A 22,427-nucleotide genomic window follows, 5' to 3' on the forward strand; every position below is an offset into this window, starting at 1 on the left:
AATTTTACACCTCTCCCGCTTAGCGGAGACTGTGGGGTGGTAGAGGACATCTCCCCGGACGCGTGGGTATGTCCAGATAGTTGCCTCGCGGAGCCGTCTTTTGTCCAGTGTCCAGTCTGGGTCCGGAAACGGTATTTTTTTTTGCATTGACCCCAGTAGAAGCTCTGCTGCTCTGAATTTTACACCTCTCCCGCTTAGCGGAGACTGTGGGGTGGTAGAGGACATCTCCCCGGACGCGTGGGTATGTCCAGATAGTTGCCTCGCGGAGCCGTCTTTTGTCCAGTGTCCAGTCTGGGTCCGGAAACGGTATTTTTTTTTGCATTGACCCCAGTAGAAGCTCTGCTGCTGTGAATTTTACACCTCTCCCGCTTAGCGGAGACTGGGGTGTGGTACAGGACATCTCCCTGAACGCGTGGGTGTGTCCAGATAGTTGCCTCGCGGAGGCCTCTTTGTCCAGTGTCCATTCTGTGTCTGGAAACGGCACTTTTTTGAGTGTTGACCCCAATAGAAGGTCTGCTGCTCTGAATTTTACACCTCTCCCGCTTAGCGGAGACTGTGGGGTGGTAGAGGACATCTCCCCGGACGCGTGGGTATGTCCAGATAGTTGCCTCGCGGAGCCGTCTTTTGTCCAGTGTCCAGTCTGGGTCCGGAAACGGTATTTTTTTTTGCATTGACCCCAGTAGAAGCTCTGCTGCTCTGAATTTTACACCTCTCCCGCTTAACGGAGACTGTGGGGTGGTAGAGGACATCTCCCCGGACGCGTGGGTATGTCCAGATAGTTGCCTCGCGGAGCCGTCTTTTGTCCAGTGTCCAGTCTGGGTCCGGAAACGGTACATTTTTTTGCATTGACCCCATTAGAAGCTCTGCTGCTGTGAATTTTACACCTCTCCCGCTTAGCGGAGACTGGGGTGTGGTACAGGACATCTCCCTGAACGCGTGGGTGTGTCCAGATAGTTGCCTCGCGGAGGCCTCTTTGTCCAGTGTCCATTCTGTGTCTGGAAACGGCACTTTTTTGAGTGTTGACCCCAATAGAAGGTCTGCTGCTCTGAATTTTACACCTCTCCCGCTTAGCGGAGACTGTGGGGTGGTAGAGGACATCTCCCCGGACGCGTGGGTATGTCCAGATAGTTGCCTCGCGGAGCCGTCTTTTGTCCAGTGTCCAGTCTGGGTCCGGAAACGGTATTTTTTTTTGCATTGACCCCAGTAGAAGCTCTGCTGCTCTGAATTTTACACCTCTCCCGCTTAGCGGAGACTGTGGGGTGGTAGAGGACATCTCCCCGGACGCGTGGGTATGTCCAGATAGTTGCCTCGCGGAGCCGTCTTTTGTCCAGTGTCCAGTCTGGGTCCGGAAACGGTACATTTTTTTGCATTGACCCCATTAGAAGCTCTGCTGCTGTGAATTTTACACCTCTCCCGCTTAGCGGAGACTGGGGTGTGGTACAGGACATCTCCCTGAACGCGTGGGTGTGTCCAGATAGTTGCCTCGCGGAGGCCTCTTTGTCCAGTGTCCATTCTGTGTCTGGAAACGGCACTTTTTTGAGTGTTGACCCCAATAGAAGGTCTGCTGCTCTGAATTTTACACCTCTCCCGCTTAGCGGAGACTGTGGGGTGGTAGAGGACATCTCCCCGGACGCGTGGGTATGTCCAGATAGTTGCCTCGCGGAGCCGTCTTTTGTCCAGTGTCCAGTCTGGGTCCGGAAACGGTATTTTGTTTTGCATTGACCCCAGTAGAAGCTCTGCTGCTCTGAATTTTACACCTCTCCCGCTTAGCGGAGACTGTGGGGTGGTAGAGGACATCTCCCCGGACGCGTGGGTATGTCCAGATAGTTGCCTCGCGGAGCCGTCTTTTGTCCAGTGTCCACTTTATAAAGTCCATGCACTCCAGTGATGAGCATTTATGCATTTAGATGACTTTATTATTACTATTATTATTATTTAATTACTTATTTTTACACAGAAACATAATGTGTGTCTTCTAGCATCATATAGCATCATTTAAATGCTTAATTTGTAGTTTTAATGTGCAAATGAAACTTTTTTTTCATACTCTAGAGGGTACTCTTATTTTGAAGAGATCGTCCACCGGAAGTCTTAAAACTGTTCATTAGAACTGTTCACTAGACGCTGCCGGAGAGGGCGACCCTGGCCAGTCTGAGCCAACACCCGGAGCCTGAGGACCACCACACACACACACGCACACACAACACCAGGATGGATGAGTGCACAACACAACAACCATGATTACAGACGGCTCGGCGTCACTATAGGAGCCGAGGGAGCAAACAACGACCGAACCAGAGAGAGAGAGAGAGAGCAGAGGTAAGAAAGGGCGATGATGATCATAACCTGTTGTTTGTTTTTCTTTTCCTGATCTTTTCTCCGTTTTTTCCCCTCCCTCCCCGTATACGTGCTGATCTCGTGGATGTTCATGGATGGAAAATAGCAGATATATATACAATACAAGCTCTATTTTCGCTATTTTTTTGTCCCAAAAGTGCCGTCTTAATTTGTGCCTTCATGTTCAGGGAATAATTATGGAACAATAGCAGTGTGGTTGTTGGTGGAAATTGAATAATTAACATCCGCCGCAACATATTGAACAAAACCATTGTGTGCCTTCCATAACACACTTTTTTTTTAAAATGATGGATGGAAAAAATATATTCAATAATAGCCTATTAAAGCTTTAAATGTAATTGGGGGAGGATGCGTATTGCACACTGTACTGACTTTAGTGTAGCGTGTATAGGGTGCAGGCTACTTACGTCGCTCATAAATATATGCTTAGATTTGTTTTAATTGTGGCAAGCTTTCAAAAGCACCCTAAAACATTATTTGTTCGTTTTTGCTGCAGCTTATATTAACTCACTCACCTTATATCACCAACACGTACATTCTTTACTATATATTTATAGTCTGCCAAAATATTAGCCTATACAACACAATACATAGGCTTTACAATACATCAAATTAAGATAATTGGCTTCTGTTCTGCTGATATCTTTCCAGAATTAGAATGAATGGATGAAATTCGCGTTGTTTATAATATAGTTTGGTGACTCGGGAATTGTGAAACGTATACGTTTTCAATATTATTATATTAGCCCCTTATATTATTTATTCAATTATGTCTGACTGCAGCTGTCCACTGTCCAGCCTCTCCAGGTTCCATTTAGTCCAGACTGTGTTGAACTGTGAAGGCTTCGAGCGCCGCCTGCTGGCTGGAAAAAAAAAAGAGGCGACCTACGGTGTTTGTTTAGCCTTTGTCACTCTGCCAGAAGGCAGCAGCTGTACTATATCAGGTCATTATGAGACTTAACAGTGAAACACCATGGTGTCTCTAGTCTAACCCAATGTCAGGGGGTGTGAGGAGGATATATGCCCTCAGTTTAAAACCTTTACTGCCTAATTGTGTAATTCATGGGCAGGATGAAAGCAATGAATTAACAAAATTACACCGAATGTTATTCCTTCTAACATAAAAACCAATGCTTTCGGTTTTTACACAACACTTTTGTTGTGTTTTACGGCCGTCTTTCATCATTTTGTGATGAGCCTTTTTTTTGCCTGTAAGAGGCAATGGATAGGGCCAACAACAACAACATGTGATGTAGGCGGCAGGCCTATATTACACAGGGATACAGAGGAGGCTGGCAGCCTCTGCTAAGGGACAGATTAGCTCCTCTGCTGACAGCACTGTACTGCGTGTAAGTGTTTCAACAGTCTCTCTCTCTCTCTCTCTGTGTGTGTGTGTGTGTGTGTGTGTGACTGTGTGTGTGCGTGCGCGTGTGTGTAAGAGGTATTGTTTTCCACAGGGAGCCAATATCAATACTCATTTAAAGTGATCTATTGTGTGACAGTGTATGTGTGTGTAGACGGTGTGTGTGTGTGTGTGTGTGTGTGTGTGTGTGTGTGTGTGTGTGTGCGTGCGTGTGTGTCTTCTGTTTACCTAAAACAATGAATATACCCTTCCAGAGTAATCAATTGTGACAATGCTGTGTTCTTTAACCATTCTTTTGTGACTGTGAGAGAGCTGAATGTTTATATGGATCCACCCCCAGACAGATCTGTCACAGACATGGGAGTCTATTCACATATAAAATGGGGGAACGTAGTCTCCATTTTACACTTTGAAAATAATTATGAAACTCACTGGCACTGCAAGCATTAATATGCAAGCCTGAGGCGCCTAGCTGCGTTTCAAGTCACAGAAGCACTTTAAAAATATATATTCTGTTGACTGTAGTCGGCCTATAATGGGCTCCTTCCTTTTTCTCCAATACCAAAAGCCAAAACTCTTTGCGGAAAATAGCAGATTTACAAGTGTGTCAGGTCGTAAAGGAGCAACTTGGACACTCATGCATGAAGGAAGCATGAGTTCAAGTCCGTTGCTCTCCCCAGGTTAATGGCGGAGGGTGTGTAGAGCCCAGGATCACATTAGATAATTGACACAGGGGGTGAAAAATGGGTTACAAAATCGTGGGATAATTTCTTTTTTTAAAGAGGAACGCTAGGACGAATGTTTGCTCCAGAATAGGAACGCTAGGGTTTCGAGTGGTGAAATAAAAAGCCTCAGTCTGCTATGACAAGATATGCCTTTTATTGTTTGGGGGTATGGTATCATTACAAAACACACTGATTCTGGATCTGTGGCTGTGCTACAGTATATATATAAAAAAGGATCAATATGCATCCTCTATAATCATTTACATATAAATAAATTATACCTTTGTCTCAACTTGTGTATTATGCAAGGTGGAATAGTGTTATATATGACATAAAGAGTAAAGACAGTGTAAGTGTTTCATTTATGGAAGTAGGTGTTGGTATTAAGTGTCAGCTGGACAGCAACTGTATACATTTACTGTCATGCTGGCACACAGAAACAGTTAAATGAAACACCCACAGTTAACGTTATTGCCGTTGGTTGATGGAGACAGAATCACAATATACAGGTATTTGACTAAATACCTCGATATGAATACTGTGACGATAACATCTAATTGGGACGACAACATCAGTTCTCTTTTGAAATGATCCAAAACGGCAGCTGCAACCTGTTACTTCGTCTACAACACGGATCGGTAGAACGGCTATTTTTGACAATATTTTTGGAAGTATAAAAACCAGGAAAAGAAAACACTTAAGGCCATATCACAATATTACGATATTCAAAATCCCAGACAATATCTAGTCTCATATCAAAGCATAGTTCTTTGTTTACCCAGGGAAGTGGACTAAGCTCGAGATGCTTGTTTAAAGCCAGGCCCTGCTCATAGAACATTTCATGGTAGGGGTTCAATGCCTTGCTCAAAGGCACTTCAGCGGTGGTAATTTTAACGTGCCGCTCCGGGGATTCGAACTGGCGACCTTTCGGTATCAAGACCGCTCCGCAAACCGTTCGGCCACCGCTGCCCCATATCACGATATTAATATATAAATCCCAGCCCTATTTAAAGGAGAATTCCATGCTAGAATGCTTTCTTATCTTTCTTACCTTTCTTTGTAGTTGTTACGTCCCCACCAAAGAGGTCCAGGTGTTTTTTTGTGCAAAAACTCCTTATTGGCTATTTTCCCTACCGTAAGCCCTCAATGAATTGCATTGCATTGAATGGGAATTGAATGGGACTATGGGGTGTTATGCTAGTTCGCTTATTTCCATCGAAATAAGTAGTAAAGTGTGCCGCTTGGGATATTATTTACATTATGAAGAGAGGATATATACAAAGAAATTATAATTTTGAGCGATGGAAATAAGCGAATTATAGCACAACACCCCATAACCCCATTCAATTCCCATTCACTTCAATGCAATTCATTGAGGTCTTATGGTAGGGGAAATGGCCAATAAAGAGCTTTTGCACAAAATAAACACCTGGACCTCTTTGGTGGGGACGTAACGACTACAAAGAAATGTAAGAAAGCCTTTTAGTATGGAATTCTCCTTTAATGTCAAGATAGCTGCTGGGAAAAGGCTCCAGACTGCCACTGACATATAGACATACTGTGCAATGTTCTTATCATTTTGTGTTCTGGCTATACAGCCCCAGCAACACAGCTATAGGTATTCAGTGAATGTAAGGCTGCACGCGTGCTTGTCTAACTCACCTTCTCTGTCACTCAGTCAGTCATGCATTAATGCAGCTTCCCATTAAGTATGCCTCACACAGCATAATGCACATTATGTATTGCAAACACACACACACACACACACACACACACACACACACACACACACACACACACACACACACACACACACGATGCTGATGCTAAATACACACAGCCAAACAAATACGCACGCATATATACACAGTACACGCATAATAGTCGCACGCGCTCACACAATGAGCCATGTTGCTTTAGCAGTGAGTGCTCTAACCTTGACTCTTTGTTTGGTTTTTGTGGTGACTTCTTTTGTCTTGTGTCATTGTTTGTTTGCTCACAGATCCTCCATCACCCCCAAGGTCTCCTGCCTCTCCTCTCTACCAACAAACAAACTACCAGGTGTGTGTGTGTGTCTCTCTCTCTCTCTCTCGCTCTCTCTCTATCTCTCTCTCTCTCTTCATCATGTCTGTCCCAGATTGGATGGTAGGGCCTGCACTGTAAAAGCCCCACAGAGTAATATAAAAGGATAAGAGAACGAACCGGAGATATAGCCCCGCCCTCCAGCTATTCATTCCAATAGAAGTTGCTCAGTGTCGTTTTGAAGCACCCAGGAAAGACTGCCGGAAGTGCAATTATAACTCAACGGCTCGAGCGAGCGGAAGTTTAGCCTAGCCTAGCCTAGCCTCCCGGACCGCACATGACGTCATGAACGTCCGTCCGTCCACCTCCATGAAAGTGCCTGCAGTTCCACATTTCGCCAGTAGGTTAAAGTGGCAGCTTCAACGTTGGGATAGCCTTATACTGGGGGGGCGTGGTAAAGCCCCACGCATTAATTAATTTAACTCTTTCTCTGCTTTCTACGATTATAATCGTAGCTAAAGCTGAAGGTGCTAAGTAACTATACGTACATGTTCGTAGACAATTTGGGCTGTATTTTGCGTGTCTTAAGTACCAGGTCTTATTCCCTAACTTGAGTAAACTAAAGACCTGGAGGCGTGGTCAATGCCATTTGGCTATTTTGAGTGGCCAAAGAGCATTGACCACGCCTCCAGGTCTTTAGTTTACTCAAGTTAGGGAATAAGACCTGGTACTTAAGACACGCAAAATACAGCCCTTTACCTTTTAGCATTGCTATGGAGAGCCTCTGTCCCCACCAGCTATGGGATTTTTAAATCCAGCTCCATTGAGCCATCCATTTATAACAGGATTTTCAAAGCGCTGTATCTCATCTATCTAAAGCTTCGAGCGGTGTCCAACGGTGAGCCGCCGCGCATCCCGACGACCGTAAATCATTTGTGAGTTTGTGTCGCATCGCTGAGCACATGTTTGTAGTGACGGCTACGGGGCATGAGCTACGGCTAACGATGACTGTGCTCACAACAACAGCCCCCCCCCCCCCCCCGCCCCACACCTCACCGAATAACCGGAAATGAAACACTGTTGAGGAGGGTGTAAAAATACAATGGTCCATTTTGGATCCCTTTTTTTTGTTGTAATTTGTAGAGTCCGAGTTAAATGAACACTGAGCATTTTTACTGTGCGGTCCTTGACAGAGTCTATAGCAGGGTGAAGTGTTCATCTGTGTCTGTGTTCATCTCCTCGTTGCAGTGATGGGAGACGTGGGGGCCGAGCGCCGGAGGCCCACCGCCACGGCTCTGACTCCAGAGGAGAGAGACGGAGGATGGAGGGACCCAGGGGGACGAGAGGACAGGGACGGAGGAGGAGGATGGAGGGACCCAGGGGGACGAGAGGACAGGGACGGAGGAGGAGGATGGAGGGACCCAGGGGGACGAGAGGACAGGGACGGAGGAGGATGGAGGGGGCCAGGGGGACGAGGAGAGGCCTGGAGAGAGGAGGGGAGGGAGAGCAGCAGTGTGGTGCAGAGCTACAGCTTCGACTCCTATCAGCTGGAGGAGGAGGAGATCACCAAAGACGCCCCGGAGAGAGGCGTACTGGCTCTGTCCGAACCTGGTGAGTCCTCTGTGTGTGTTGTCTCTGTCAGAACCTGGTGAGTACTCTGTGTGTGTTGTCTCTGTCCCAACCTGGTGAGTCCTCTGTGTGTGTTGTCTCTGTCCCAACCTGGTGAGTCCTCTGTGTGTGTTGTCTCTGTCCCAACCTGGTGAGTCCTCTGTGTGTGTTGTCTCTGTCCCAACCTGGTGAGTCCTCTGTGTGTGTTGTCTCTGTCCCAACCTGGTGAGTCCTCTGTGTGTGTTGTCTCTGTCCCAACCTGGTGAGTCCTCTGTGTGTGTTGTCTCTGTCCCAACCTGGTGAGTACTCTGTGTGTGTTGTCAGAACCTGGTGAGTCCTCTGTGTGTGTTGTCTCTGTCCCAACCTGGTGAGTCCTCTGTGTGTGTTGTCTCTGTCCCAACCTGGTGAGTCCTCTGTGTGTGTTGTCTCTGTCCCAACCTGGTGAGTCCTCTGTGTGTGTTGTCGGATGTGTAGATGGACAGAGGGACGGATGGACGGACGTACGGAGGAATGGGTCACGGGAAGCCGTTTGTACAACACGGGTGGTAATCATGATACGATGAAATTGGGTGTGTTGCCCTGGTTACACGGGTCATGCTAGGCGGGTCAATCAAATCAGTGACCAAGGTCTAAAGTACCTTCCCCTCCCCTCCCCACCCCACCCCTACACGTCCACGTCATCACTTACGTCTCCGTCTGCCAGATTCTCTGTCCGTGTCCCTCTGTTCACGCCCTTTTCTTTTCCTTTACTTTACTGTCAATCTCTATGCGTGTATTAGCCTCTGTCCCAGGCTTACTTATCTGCGAAAAGAAAAGCCTGTTCACAACCTATAAGGCTGAGAAGCTATTGGCGGACGTATCCTCCGGAATATCCATCAGATGTATTTCCCCATGGATACGATATTTTCCCGACTAATCACAACACTTGTTTCATTCGCGGAGAATGTAAACTGATTTGTAAAGCATCAACGTCATTTCCTTCGGTGATACTTCCGCTAAAGTCCCGCACTTCCGCTGATAGGCTTTTCAGTCGCGGTCCTGCCCAGGGTGTGCGTGTATAGGCAACGGAATGGAGAGAAGAATACACCGATCTCCACCGAGGCAGAGAGGCCAGGGCAGGTTTTTAACCCTCTAGATTAGAAGCAAAGTGGTGTCCTAGTGAAAAGGCTATTATGAACATTCGTTTGTTCTTCTAGCATTGTGCAATGCCATTGCAACCCTGCTCCGGCTGTATAGGTGTAACTATACTGTCTGCGCTCCCACTGTGCACCAGACAATAGTTTTAATGCATGTTGTTTTGATTAATGATCAAATAACACATTGAAGCTTTATTATTTGATTAACACCAATACACACCAGTAGTTGTCTGCTGAGATTTCACTGCTATACGTACTCTATGTTAAGATTATTTTCTTTAAGATTCTTTTCATTTAGGATTGTTATACTGTATTTCGGTTAGTCAGTTGTCGGTTAGTCAGAATTGCATTTGTTTTTAGTTTTATTTTATTTTTTACACCAAATAATAATTAATAATCGAACACAAGTAAAACATACGAATCAATGAAAACAAAAAACAGAAGAAAAAAACATAACACAAAAAAAACAGAAAAACAGCTTGACATAACTACTATAGTACAGCATTTCAGAATTGCATTTTTCTTGGATCACTGACGACCTGCTCTACAACCTATCTCAAACCCTCACCCTAAAGCTAACCTCCCACGGTGCAGCACACCTAAACCTAACCTTAACCCATGTCTAACCGATGACTAGTCTAAACTAGGTATGCACCCCGCCCTGGGTCAGTGTCCAGGGACACCTTTTGAAACCAAAATGGAGGATCCTGGAGGCTACAGAGAGACACTAAAGGCGAGATAGAGAGGGGGATTATGACGACATGCAGCAATGAGCCTCGGGTCAGATTCGAACCCAGGCCAGCTGTGTTTAGTCTTATTTATAATGGAATGTGGTCTAAACTCAGTGAGCCATCACTGAGTTTAAGAATAGAGTTTAACCCTATTAAGCCACGTATTCATTTCAATGAAAGTGCATGAAGCACAAGGACGAACACTCTGCTTCCGCATTTTCCTTTCAAGGCTTATATGACAGAAGAAGATACAGACAGCCTTCGGGCCAGTCAGTCAGGTGCCAGCATTGATTCTCATGGGAGGCAAAACTGGAGCCGGAAGTTCAGTGAAATGCTTAATGTGAACAAACGCTATTTCTGAACGATTAGGTCCTTTTGTCAGTTAATCGGTTCAGGAATATATGAAAGGAGACATATATCAGAGGTTGTTTTCCAATCACTTATTTTGTTAGCGCACACTGTATACCGGTAGTTTTATTTAGGCATCTAAACAGCGCCATGTATCGTTTCTGGCTCGGCAGTAACGCAAGATTTGGTTGTCAGGCTTTCAATGATGGACAGTCTCGCGATATAGTACTGTACAATGTACAGTACTATATCGCAAGACTGTACATGTTCAGAAACTTACTTTGTGCCCTTTAGATGGCTCAATACACGTATAGTCGTATACAGTACGTGTGTACATCAAAATGCAACACAGCAGAAAACAATGTGTGATACTGATGTCTCCTTTTACTTTCCTGGGCCAATTTATTTCACAAAGGTTGCAGTTGTTCAGAAATAGTGTTTGTTCTAGGCTGGTCCACCCATGGTCCTGTTTGATGACCAATGTATTCCACGTGCTGCAGTTTGCCTCCCAACGTGATGAATCTGCCGGCTGGAATTGCTGGTCATAGAAAATGACGTAGATGACCATACCTTATTTGTATTTACCTTGGGCTCAAATGCGGAAGACTTGAGCACCGAAGCTTGGCACAATGAGCTTTGAAGCAGTTGACGTTGGTGTGGTGACGCACGTGCAGTGTTTTAAATGTGGAAATTTTGCGATCCCGGCCAGATTTGACCACCAAGCGAAGACAACTTCACTTTTATACCGTGTTTTCTGGGGGCTTGGGCTCCTTGGGTTAAAAACGGCCATAGTCACTTGCCCAAATGTGCCCAAAATGTGCTGATCTCCTCAAATTTGTGATGACGGCTGTGGCCGTTTCTAGCCCAAGGAGTGTTTTTTTGTGCAAAATGAATGCTTGGAATCATGAAAACCCCCTAGTTTGACATGTTTCATGCTACTTAAAGCATGATGAAACTTGGTATGGTCACATATAAACACCAATAAAACAAACTACTGTACTATTAATTAGCTAGTCAATTTAAATGAATAAATGCTTACTGCTTCAGTACACTAACTATACTCAACACATTCACCAGATTCATCCAACAGGGCTCAAGTGTCATGTTTATAGTTGAATATAAAGAGCAAACATTTGTAAGTATTGTACCTCTTTTGTCTGTACATTTGATGGCAGCACCTCAACTCTGTCAGTTTAGCGCAAACCTCACTGACCACGGTATACTATAGTTGACTGTATCCCCAAGGGAACTGATATTGGGACCCCCCCCTGTTTCCGCTCCATAACAAATATCTTTGTAGAAAATAGCCAAGGAAACACCATAAGTTGTGAGCTTGTATACTATTAGTATTAGTATTAGTACCTACAGACCTTGCCATCAGAATAGGGATGCTAGGGTTCAAGACAAGTAGCTATTGGCTAACCCCACGCCCCACGGTTCCTCAAAGTGGGGTCCGCGAAATAATTCATATATTTTTTTATTATTATTTAATTTATTTTTTTTATTTTTGTGAATTATGGTATGTGTGAGATTACAATAATCACAGTAATCCTTAAAGGTATATTCAGTGATTTCACTTAATTCAAATATCACTTATTTTTTTTGTTTTGTTGTGATAATCCTCTCTACTATAGAGTGTTCTGACCATAATAAGGAGTTCCTCCCTGTCCCCAGTTAACCCCTGGGGGGGGTCAAAAAACCTTAGGTTTCGTTTTTGGCTCTCTATCCTGATTGGATGAAAGGCTTAGGTCCCACAGCCAAAAACGAAACCTAAGGTTTTTTGAGTGAAATCACTGAATATACCTTTAACCCATTCTGACCGGGCACCCATTTTGGTGTTAGCATCATGTTATGCTTTACCTATTGAAAAACAGCAGATCTACAAGCTCATATCGCGCCACCGAGTGGCGCGATACGAGCTTGTAGGTCTGCTATTTTTGAAAAATTCGAAGAACGACTGACATTTTTAGAATCTGATCTCAGGTCAGAATGGGTTCATCAGACCAGTGTGTGTCCAGTGGAAACCTCGTATGAATCTGATCTCAGGTCAGAATGGGTTAATCATATTCCATCATTCAAGGGCTTTTGGATAGAAATGAAACAGACTCCATGCAGTCACGTTCAGTTCAGACTCAGAGTGCTGCAGAGGCTGAGTGGCTGTGAGCAGCTAGCTGATGGTCGTTGATGCATCAAGGAAAGCAATTATGTTTCTGCACTGTCAAATAAATAGGTCTACAATAGCTCTCTTCGACTTGAGAGCTACTTTCAAAATGACCAGCTCAACAAGATCTATAGTATACACACCCAAAAAAGTATTATCCCATTGCTGAAAATAGCAGCACTGGCCTTACATACTATATAAGACAACACAACACACTTGGAATGGGAAATAGAGAGCGGAAAATGGAATTTGTAGTCATTTGTATACATGACGTTGTAATGCTATGTTTGTGTGCACACTATCGAAAGCAAATTATTGCATTGTGTTGTTTGAGCCTGACAGGCTCTTTTTGATGTCAATCAATCAAGTCACCTTAATTCAAGTAGCAGATGGCAAAATGTATACATGTTTTTAATGATATATATTTTGGGGCATGTCATGTGGTCTACACCTGGCAAATCACGATCTACCTTCTGGGCACTCCCCTGGTCTACAATCATCTATTCTTAAGATAGCAAAACATTTTGTTGTGACTTTTATTGAAAAGTGTGAATACAAATAGTTCCAATGGCATCTAAATGTATAAGGTTGTGATAGATTATAGCTTATAGATATATGCTTTATTTGTCCTTTCGGAAATGTGTTTTGTGCACAGCAGTCATCAGGATATACATAAAACATGCAAACAAACAGATCACAGACAGTACATAGACAATAAAGAAACAGTGCCAACAGAAGGCCACCAGGCATAGTTCCAAGAGGCATCATCACATCACACTTCATGCACGGAACTGAGACGGGGCCTGCTTGTTCATCAGTCCTATACTTATGGGAACTATAGAAAAATACGCACATCACTTCAAGGAGGTGCTGGGTTCAAAAAGTAACATATGAAAAGAGAAGGGAACCCGCACACTCGTATGCTCCAAACAATAACTTTTATTGACGAAGGCTCTTCATCTGGTCAAACTGAGAGAAGAGTTTGACCAGATGAAGAGCCTTGGCTCGAAACGTCGTCAATAAAAGTTATCTTTTGGAGCATACGAGTGTGCGGGTTCCTATACTTATGGGAACAAACGATCTTGAGGCCCTCTAGCCTGCAGGGAAGGTACCCTATGTACCGTCGCCCTGATGGTAAAAGATGGTACTGGCTGTGTAACGGGTGTGTGTTGGCCCTAGTAATGGCTTTCCCCTTCCTGAGTACCCGGGTCTCATACATTGAGGTCATACTCTCAAATCGTACCCCAGCTATTTTGCTGGACACGCTGATGATTATCGAGGATGAGGGGGTACCTGGAACCCCCCCTACCCCTTCTGTCCTCTAACCTCCTCTCCCTTTCTTTCTCCTTCCTGCCGTCATTCCTTCCTTCCTTCCTGCTCAGCCTTTGAAGAGCCGATCCCTGAGGACCGTTACCACGGCATCTACTTCGCCATGCTGTTGGCCGGAGTGGGCTTCCTGCTGCCCTACAACAGCTTCATCACTGACGTGGACTACCTGCACCACAAGTTTGAAGGTAGAAACTGAAACAGAAACAGTGGTTCTCAAAAACCCTTTTCATGTCAAGGACCCCCCCTGCCCCCCCATCTCAGAAATGTGTTGTGCCAGGGAGGGACTAACCTGATGCTGCCAGATGGGGGCGGTATTGGGTAATCATGTTCCCCAACACGGCTTCCATCTGGGATCTCTCAGGGAGTTCAGCTAACGCCGATCCGTTCCGTACCGAACCAATCAGCGTGATCTAAGGGCGGGATATGTGCGAAACCGGATGTGAAGCTATATAGACACGTCAATATGATTGGTTGTGTTTGCACGCCCACACGGTGATAGACAGACGGTCCCATCCAATCATCTACCATGTATCTTGAAAAAAAGGAACAGCCCCGTCATCGAATTTGCTTCCGCTATCCCAGATCCCAATAAGCTGTGAAACAAACTTGTGTAGCAAGCTTCTTGGATCTGGCAGCGTCAGGTTAGGGAGGGACCTCCAGAAGCAGAGAATTAGAAATTTGATATTTGAGAATTAGAAAATGTTTGCTTAAAAAAATAAATAATAATATGAATAATAATAAAAATGCCGTCCGTGTGTACTTGCAGGCACGTCCATCGTGTTTGACATGAGCCTGACGTACATCATGGTGGCTCTGGTGGCTGTCATCCTCAACAACGTGCTGGTGGAGAGACTCAGCCTCCACACCAGAATCACAGTGGGTGAGTGTCACATCGGCGGATTGGTGTGTATTGGCGTCAAATGTCACCACATAACGCACGCACGCACGCACGCACGCACGCACGCGACTGTGGCTCAAGAGGTAGAGCAGGTCGTCCAATGATCCATGGGTCGGCGGTTTGAATCCCGGCTCCTCCTCCTGTCTACATGTCGAAGTGTCCTTGGGCAAGAAGACACTGAAACCCAAATTGCTCCCGATGTGCTGGTTGGTGCCTTGCATGGCTTCCGCCGCAATCGGTGTATGAATGCGTGTGTGAATGAATGGGTGAATGGGTGAATGTAATGCACAATCTATGTAAAGCGCCTTGGATAAAGGCGCTATATTATATAAATGCACCATTTACCACGCACGCACGCACGCACGTGGCAAAACATGATTGTTATGATAATATAACATTAATATAAAACATATATATACAGTAATAACAATAAGTATATATATTTTTTAAAGTGTAATTGTTTTTAACCTAAAGTATACTATGTTAGTTTCATTGATCCAAGCCGGAACACAATCCATGCATTGATCATTCAAATGAACATGCTCTGAATGCACACGGCCAACCAGCACGCAGATAGCAGAAACTCTATCGCCCGCTCCGTCGAGGCACACACAAACAAACAAGCCCCTAATACCACCACTTTCACTGAACAACATAAATGATACAAACCAACAGACAACTAACTATACACAACCCTTTGTTTCTCTCACAAGAATGATGCTGGCAAAAGGATTCAAGATAAGAGGGTTTTATTTGTCACTCACTGATACACAGGTACAGTGACATTATCATGTTGGCACTGCCTGGCAGAATGGCAGCACGCCCGGACCTCTCCTCGTGGCCTGCCTTGCCTGCCTGTCCTATGGGGCCAGTCCGGCGCCCTGCCAGCATCAGAGTTTCATACTCTTGTGCGGGCAGCGACCGACCGGGTGTCACGATCTGGTGGTGTTGGTGGTGGTGAGGACCCAAATGCAGGACGTACAGCCAGTGAGGAGTAGTGATCAAAACGGGAAGCACCCTATGATCCGACGGACCATTGCTCCGAAGGAGCATTGGTCCGAGGTGCGCTGGGGGTCGGGAAAGGGTTTAGGTTTAGGTGTGCTGCCCCGGGGGAGGTTAGGGTTAGGGTGAGGGTTTGAAGTTAGGTTTAGGTGTGCTGCCCCGGGGGAGGTTAGGGTTAGGGTGAGGGTTAGGTTTAGGTGTCTGCCCCGGGGGAGGTTAGGGTTAGGGTGAGGGTTTGAGGTTAGGTTTAGGTGTCTGCCCCGGGGGAGGGGTTAGGTTAGGGTGAGGGTTTGGGGTTAGGTTTAGGTGTCTGCCCCGGGGGAGGTTAGGGTTAGGGTGAGGGTTTGGGGTTAGGTTTAGGTGTCTGCCCCGGGGGAGGTTAGGGTTAGGGTGAGGGTTTGGGGTTAGGTTTAGGTGTCTGCCCCGGGGGAGGTTAGGGTTAGGGAGAGGGTTGGGGTTAGGTTTAGGTTTGCTGCCCCGGGGGAGGTTAGGGTTAGGGAGAGGGTTGGGGTTAGGTTTAGGTGTCTGCCCCGGGGGAGGTTAGGGTTAGGGAGAGGGTTGGGGTTAGGTTTAGGTGTGCTGCCCCGGGGGAGGTTAGGGTTAGGGAGAGGGTTAAGGTTAGGTTTAGGTGTCTGCCCCGGGGGAGGTTAGGGTTAGGGAGAGGGTTGGGGTTAGGTTTAGGTGTGCTGCCCCGGGGGAGGTTAGGGTTAGGGTGAGGGTTGGGGTTAGGTTTAGGTGTGCTGCCCCGGGGGAGGTTAGGGTTAGGGTGAGGGTTTAAGGTTAGGTTTAGGTGTCTGCCCCGGGGGAGGTTAGGGTTAGGGTGAGGGTTTGAGGTAGGTTGTCGATCGGACCAATGGACCGTCGGCATATTGACGCGGACCCGATCAAAACCCATGGTTGGGTATTTTATTTAACAGGTGAACAGAACAGAAATCACAGAAATGCAGATTGACACTAAAACAATGAACCGACAAGGACTGACTGGGGAACAAGACTAATATTTAACACGGGAGGGCTGATTATTACACATGAGAAACACCTGGGGAAGACATGAACATAGAACCAAAACAACTAGAACAAGAACATAGACGCGCTCGGGAATCATTTGATTAGTAGATTTGACCCCCAATCCAACCCTTTGATGCCGAGTGTCAAGCAGGGAGGCATTGGGTCCCATTTTTACAGTCTTTGGTGGTTATGACCCGGCCGGGGATCGAACCCCGACCTCCCAGTTTCAGGGCGGACACTCAAGGCCACTGAGCTGGTAGCTTTTTGCTTAATTCACCATAAACAAGTGAAATTGGAATTGATGGAAAATAAATAAATGAGCAGAGCACAAAATTGGAACTGGAACACTATCAAATTAAGCCGATTTTAAAGCTGACAAATTAAAGCTGATTGAATACAATTGGATATATCCCACCTGAAAATGTATCTTCTGTTCCAAATTAAATTGCACACTTATTTGGCGTTCAATTAATTAACATTCCGTGCAGAAGAGTCAATTATCTTTGCCTGAGATATACTCCCCATATTGCGGAGGAGACACCCTGATATAAAAACATGGTCTCGCGCTGATTCAATTTCCTTCAGTATGCTAATTTTATAGCGTTCATTTTCTGAAAGGACCCCCAGGGACTCACTCTAGTCTAGTGCTACGGGGGGGGGGGGGGGGAGTAGACCATGCAGAACAAAATGACTAGTGAATAATAATACACTGTAACACTTTGCAGTAATGTTTCCTTGTAGTTTCAGACTTGCAAGTGATTAACCCATTCTTGGCGGGAACCCCTTTTGGTGTTTTTTTTTTTTCCAAAGCATTATGTTATGCTTTTAGCTATTGAAAAATAGCAGATCTACAAGCTCATAGCGCGGCACCGAGTGCTGCGCTGCAAACTTGTAGGTCTGCTATTTTTGAAAAATCGTGAAAATGTGGTGCAAATCTTTGAATATATATTCTTTCAGAGCGAACGTTTTTAACTCAAATCTTTGCTTCTGGGGGGGGGGGGGGGGGGTCCCTGGAACAACATATTTTCAGATGGGGGGGTCGGCGGCCAATTACATATAATCTGGGGGGTCCATGAAAATGACTGACATTAGAATCATAGGGTTTTCAGAAAACTGTCAGAATTTAGAAGACATTAAGTAGAATCGTTCCCGGGTCTAAATGGGTTAAAAACAGCGTCTCTCTGTCGGTGGGTTTATGAGACCACAAGGGACCGTATTTCCACGGGCGTAGTAGAAGAGATGTTTCTCCCCCTTTGATGTTCTCTGTTGTTGTTGTTTATGTTTGCCAAGACAACATTTGAGAAAGATTATTACATAAATTATTCAATGGATGTATTAAAGTACTGCATTGTCATTATAATACATAAATACAAATACAAAAGAAACGTTTCGGCGCGGCAGTTTGTTCCCTTCATATAATAATGTATTTGGTACCAACAAGGTTACATGAGGTATACCTCCGAAATGATTATTTAATGGACCAATACATAATATAATAATATATACTATACATAATACATTATTGGAGGGAACAACTGCCCTCCTGATACTTTCTTATCATTTGTTATTGTCTCATAAAGTTATTCTGTATTATTGAAGCACCAGCACCTCTTCAAGACATATATATTCATCCCATTTGGCAGGGAATTGTTTTCGTATTTTACTGTACTGTACTGTACTGTACTGTACTGTATATATTTCTTATTTTTTTAGAAAGTTGACAGTTACTATAGACCAAATATCTTCTTCACGCCGTTTCAACAAGTTCACCATCCTGGCTATGATGACCAAGGAGAATATTGAGCAAGGAGATCAGATATGTCACATTTTGATTTGATTTGATTTGATTATCTTTATTTTGAAACCTTCAGGTAAAACAGTAAAATAATACAAAAACCAATATATATATATATATAACCACAATGCATGTATATTCCTTTTTTGAATGAAATAAGAAAATTATAATGACAACAATGTGATCATTGGTCTTGCACCTGAAGTTCAAAAAGGAGTAGGAAGAAGTAAAAACTTATTTACTCCTACCCCCATCTTAAATATTCACCAATAAGTAATTACAATAATCATATAATCCAAGTGTTACTGCATCCATACATACACACGTACATGCGTACATACGTACATGCATATATAAGAACAACAATCGAAGCACTAGGAGGCAAACTGGAAGCAGAGCATTAAAGAATACATTGTGTAGTAAACTATGTGTCAATGGGAGCCAGGTGGAATGAATACACTATATATTTGAAGGACAACCTGAGTGTTCTCAGTTAGAATTCATAAGGTAACAACTCCAGTGCAGGTGGTTATGAAGTCAATAATAATCCATTGAATGAAAGGAAGGTAATTCGGCTTTCAGGTATGCTTACAGTATGCTTGTGCACACTGTGAACAAGCATAGATAAAGGTGAAAATGCCTTTTGGGGCCTGGGCCATGGCTCAGCACCTTGGCTGGTAATCCAGTCTGGCAGTGTGCCGCGGGTTCGACTCCCGATCCCGACGGCCTTTACTGCATGTATTCCCCCCCCCCATCTCTCTCCCCATTTCCTGTCAGCCTACTGTCTGTACAAAATATAAAATAAAGGCAAAAGCCACCCAAAAAAAACATAAAAAAAGATTTGTCTTTTGAACAAGCATAGATAAGTGAAGACAAATATCCTTCGGGACAATAAAGATTATTATTATTATAAAATGCCGTTAATGTCTTGGGGCATTTTATAATGAAACAATACAACAATACATACCAGTTTTGAACCTACAGGGCTTTGAGACTCACTCTGAGGAAGACCCACGCTGGTCCAAATCGGTATGTGTGACATTAAAGACATTTTAACCTTTTTCCATGCCCTTCTGGAGTGTGCTTGTAGTTCACTTAATTGGTTTCCTCTCAAATATAATGAATTATTTGTCAAAGGTCTGTGACCTTTGACAAATAATCTGTTTCCGTGTCAAATGAGAAACAAGAAGAACAATTTCCTCCTTCCTCTCTTTTCTTTACCAATTGACCCTGATTTCCCCACAGACTCGTGTACAATACATGTAATCTTATTACCGCGCTGACCCCTACTGTTTGGTCTTGGATCTTTGGACTGGTAGGTCCTTAGCCTGGCCAGCGTTCCTTTTCGGGATTATGATCCGGTCGGCAGCGGATGATATCGCTACGTCATGTTGTAGTCATTGTTTTGTAGTCGTCAGGATGATATCGCTACGGCATGTTGTAGTCATTGTTTTGTAGTCGTCAGGATGATATCGCTACGGCATGTTGTAGTCATTGTTTTGTAGTCATCAGGATGATATCGTTACGTCATGTTGTAGTCATTGTTTTGTAGTCATCAGGATGATATCGCTACGGCATGTTGTAGTCATTGTTTTGTAGTCATCAGGATGATATCGTTACGTCATGTTGTAGTATTGTTTTGTAGTCATCAGGATGATATCGCTACGTCATGTTGTAGTCATTGTTTTGTAGTCGTCAGGATGATATCGCTACGGCATGTTGTAGTCATTGTTTTGTAGTCATCAGGATGATATCGCTATGGCATGTTGTTTTGTAGTCAACGATCAGCCGGAACCAAGTTTTCTCAATAAAAGACTTATTATTTGAGTGGACCTCTGGTGTTCATCAGTGTGTTTGACGTGTGTCCTTCAGGTTATATCCTGGCGTTGGGAGGGACCTCTGGTCACTTCATCAGTGTGTTTGACGTGTGTGTGTGTGTGTGTGTGTGTCGTTCAGGTTATATCCTGGCGTTGGGACCTCTGGTCTTCATCAGTGTGTTTGACGTGTGTGTGTGTGTGTGTGTGTGTGTGTGTGTGTGTGTGTGTGTGTGTGTGTCCTTCAGGTTATATCCTGGCGTTGGGACCTCTGGTCTTCATCAGTGTGTTTGACGTGTGGTTGGAGAAGTTCACCGTCAGACAGGCCTACGTCTTCAACCTCATCTCCGTGGGCGTGGTGGCCTTTGGATGTACAGGTAATCACACAATGTGTTGCTTTTTTAATTATTGTTTTAACCCATTTTTAGGCCTGACGTTGAAATTAAAAATGATATCTATCCCAATATTTGGAGATTGGATTGTTTTATTTTCATGAGCTGTATACCAGAATCATCAAGATTAACGTGTTGACTCTCTCTCACTCCACTGTTTGCACTGATCTGAGATCAGATTCTAAAAATGTCTTCTACATCCTGACAGTTAGAATCTGATCTCGGGTCAGAATGGATTAACGTGTTGACTCTCTCACTCCACTGTTTGCACTGATCTGAGATCAGATTCTAAAAATGTCTTCTACATCCTGACAGTTAGAAGCTGATCTCGGGTCAGAATGGATTGACGTGTTGACACTCTCTCACTCCACTGTTTGCACTGATCTGAGAACACCCTGGTTCGTTTCATCCCCAGTGCAGCAGTCCAGTTTCTATGGTTACATGGGGATGCTGCCCAAGCGCTACACACAGGGGGTGATGACTGGAGAGAGTAAGTATACTGGAGGAGCTTTTATTAATGTGTTTCTCTCTCTACGCGGCAGCACGTTCTCCTTTTTAAGGATGTAATTAGGTTTTTTATTTTTTATGGACTTTTGATATAAAAACAACGCACAACAATGAGATTTTTCTAGGCATGTAATGATTCACTCAACTCACGATACGATTCGTATCACAATATTTTTCACGATATTTTTCTCCATCTTATCTTCCCCTGGAGCTTTTTTTACAGTCACAGACACACAGCTCCCCTCTACAGTCACAGACACACACAGCTCCCCTCTACAGTCACAGACACACACAGCTCTCCTCTACAGTCACAGACACACACAGCTCCCCTCTACAGTCACAGACACACACAGCTCTCCTCTACAGTCACAGACACACACAGCTCTCTTCTACAGTCACAGACACACACAGCTCCCCTCTACAGTCACAGTCACACACAGCTCTCCTCTACAGTCACAGACACACACAGCTCTCCTCTACAGTCACAGACACACACAGCTCTCCTCTACAGTCACAGACACACACAGCTCCCCTCTACAGTCACAGACACACACAGCTCTCCTCTACAGTCACAGACACACACAGCTCTCCTCTACAGTCACAGACACACACAGCTCTCCTCTACAGTCACAGACACACACAGCTCCCCTCTACAGTCACAGACACACACAGCTCCCCTCTACAGTCACAGACACACACAGCTCCCCTCTACAGTCACAGACACACACAGCTCTCCTCTACAGTCACAGACACACACAGCTCCCCTCTACAGACACACACAGCTCTCCTCTACAGTCACAGACACACACAGCTCCCCTCTACAGTCACAGTCACACACAGCTCTCCTCTACAGTCACAGACACACACAGCTCTCCTCTACAGTCACAGACACACACAGCTCCCCTCTACAGACACACACAGCTCTCCTCTACAGTCACAGACACACACAGCTCCCCTCTACAGTCACAGACACACACAGCTCCCCTCTACAGTCACAGACACACACAGCTCCCCTCTACAGTCACAGACACACACAGCTCCCCTCTACAGTCACAGACACACACAGCTCCCCTCTACAGTCACAGACACACACAGCTCCCCTCTACAGTCACAGACACGCACAGCTCCCCTCTACAGTCACAGACACACACAGCTCCCCTCTACAGTCACAGACACACACAGCTCCCCTCTACAGTCACAGACACACACAGCTCCCCTCTACAGTCACAG

General features: G+C 44.9%; 2 protein-coding genes across 2 annotated transcripts in view; one reads left to right on the forward strand and one right to left on the reverse strand.

The window, feature by feature from the left end:
• atp5mf (ATP synthase membrane subunit f) overlaps positions 1-22,427 on the reverse strand; it is a 382,603-nt gene that overhangs the window by 22,533 nt on the left and 337,643 nt on the right. The window lies entirely within an intron of this gene.
• The window catches only part of slc29a4a (solute carrier family 29 member 4a), a 33,282-nt gene continuing 13,085 nt past the window's right edge, over positions 2,231-22,427 (forward strand). The window contains exons 1-7 of the mRNA XM_080775533.1: positions 2,231-2,319; positions 6,449-6,507; positions 7,717-8,079; positions 13,835-13,966; positions 14,548-14,661; positions 20,547-20,675; positions 21,106-21,180. Of these exons, the coding sequence (XP_080631659.1) occupies positions 7,719-8,079; positions 13,835-13,966; positions 14,548-14,661; positions 20,547-20,675; positions 21,106-21,180 (811 nt within the window). The 5' untranslated portion in view covers positions 2,231-2,319; positions 6,449-6,507; positions 7,717-7,718. The remainder of the gene's footprint in view (positions 2,320-6,448; positions 6,508-7,716; positions 8,080-13,834; positions 13,967-14,547; positions 14,662-20,546; positions 20,676-21,105; positions 21,181-22,427) is intronic.

Source organism: Protomyctophum bolini, assembly GCF_963924005.1.
Source record: "Protomyctophum bolini genome assembly, chromosome: 11".
NCBI lineage: Eukaryota > Metazoa > Chordata > Actinopteri > Myctophiformes > Myctophidae > Protomyctophum > Protomyctophum bolini.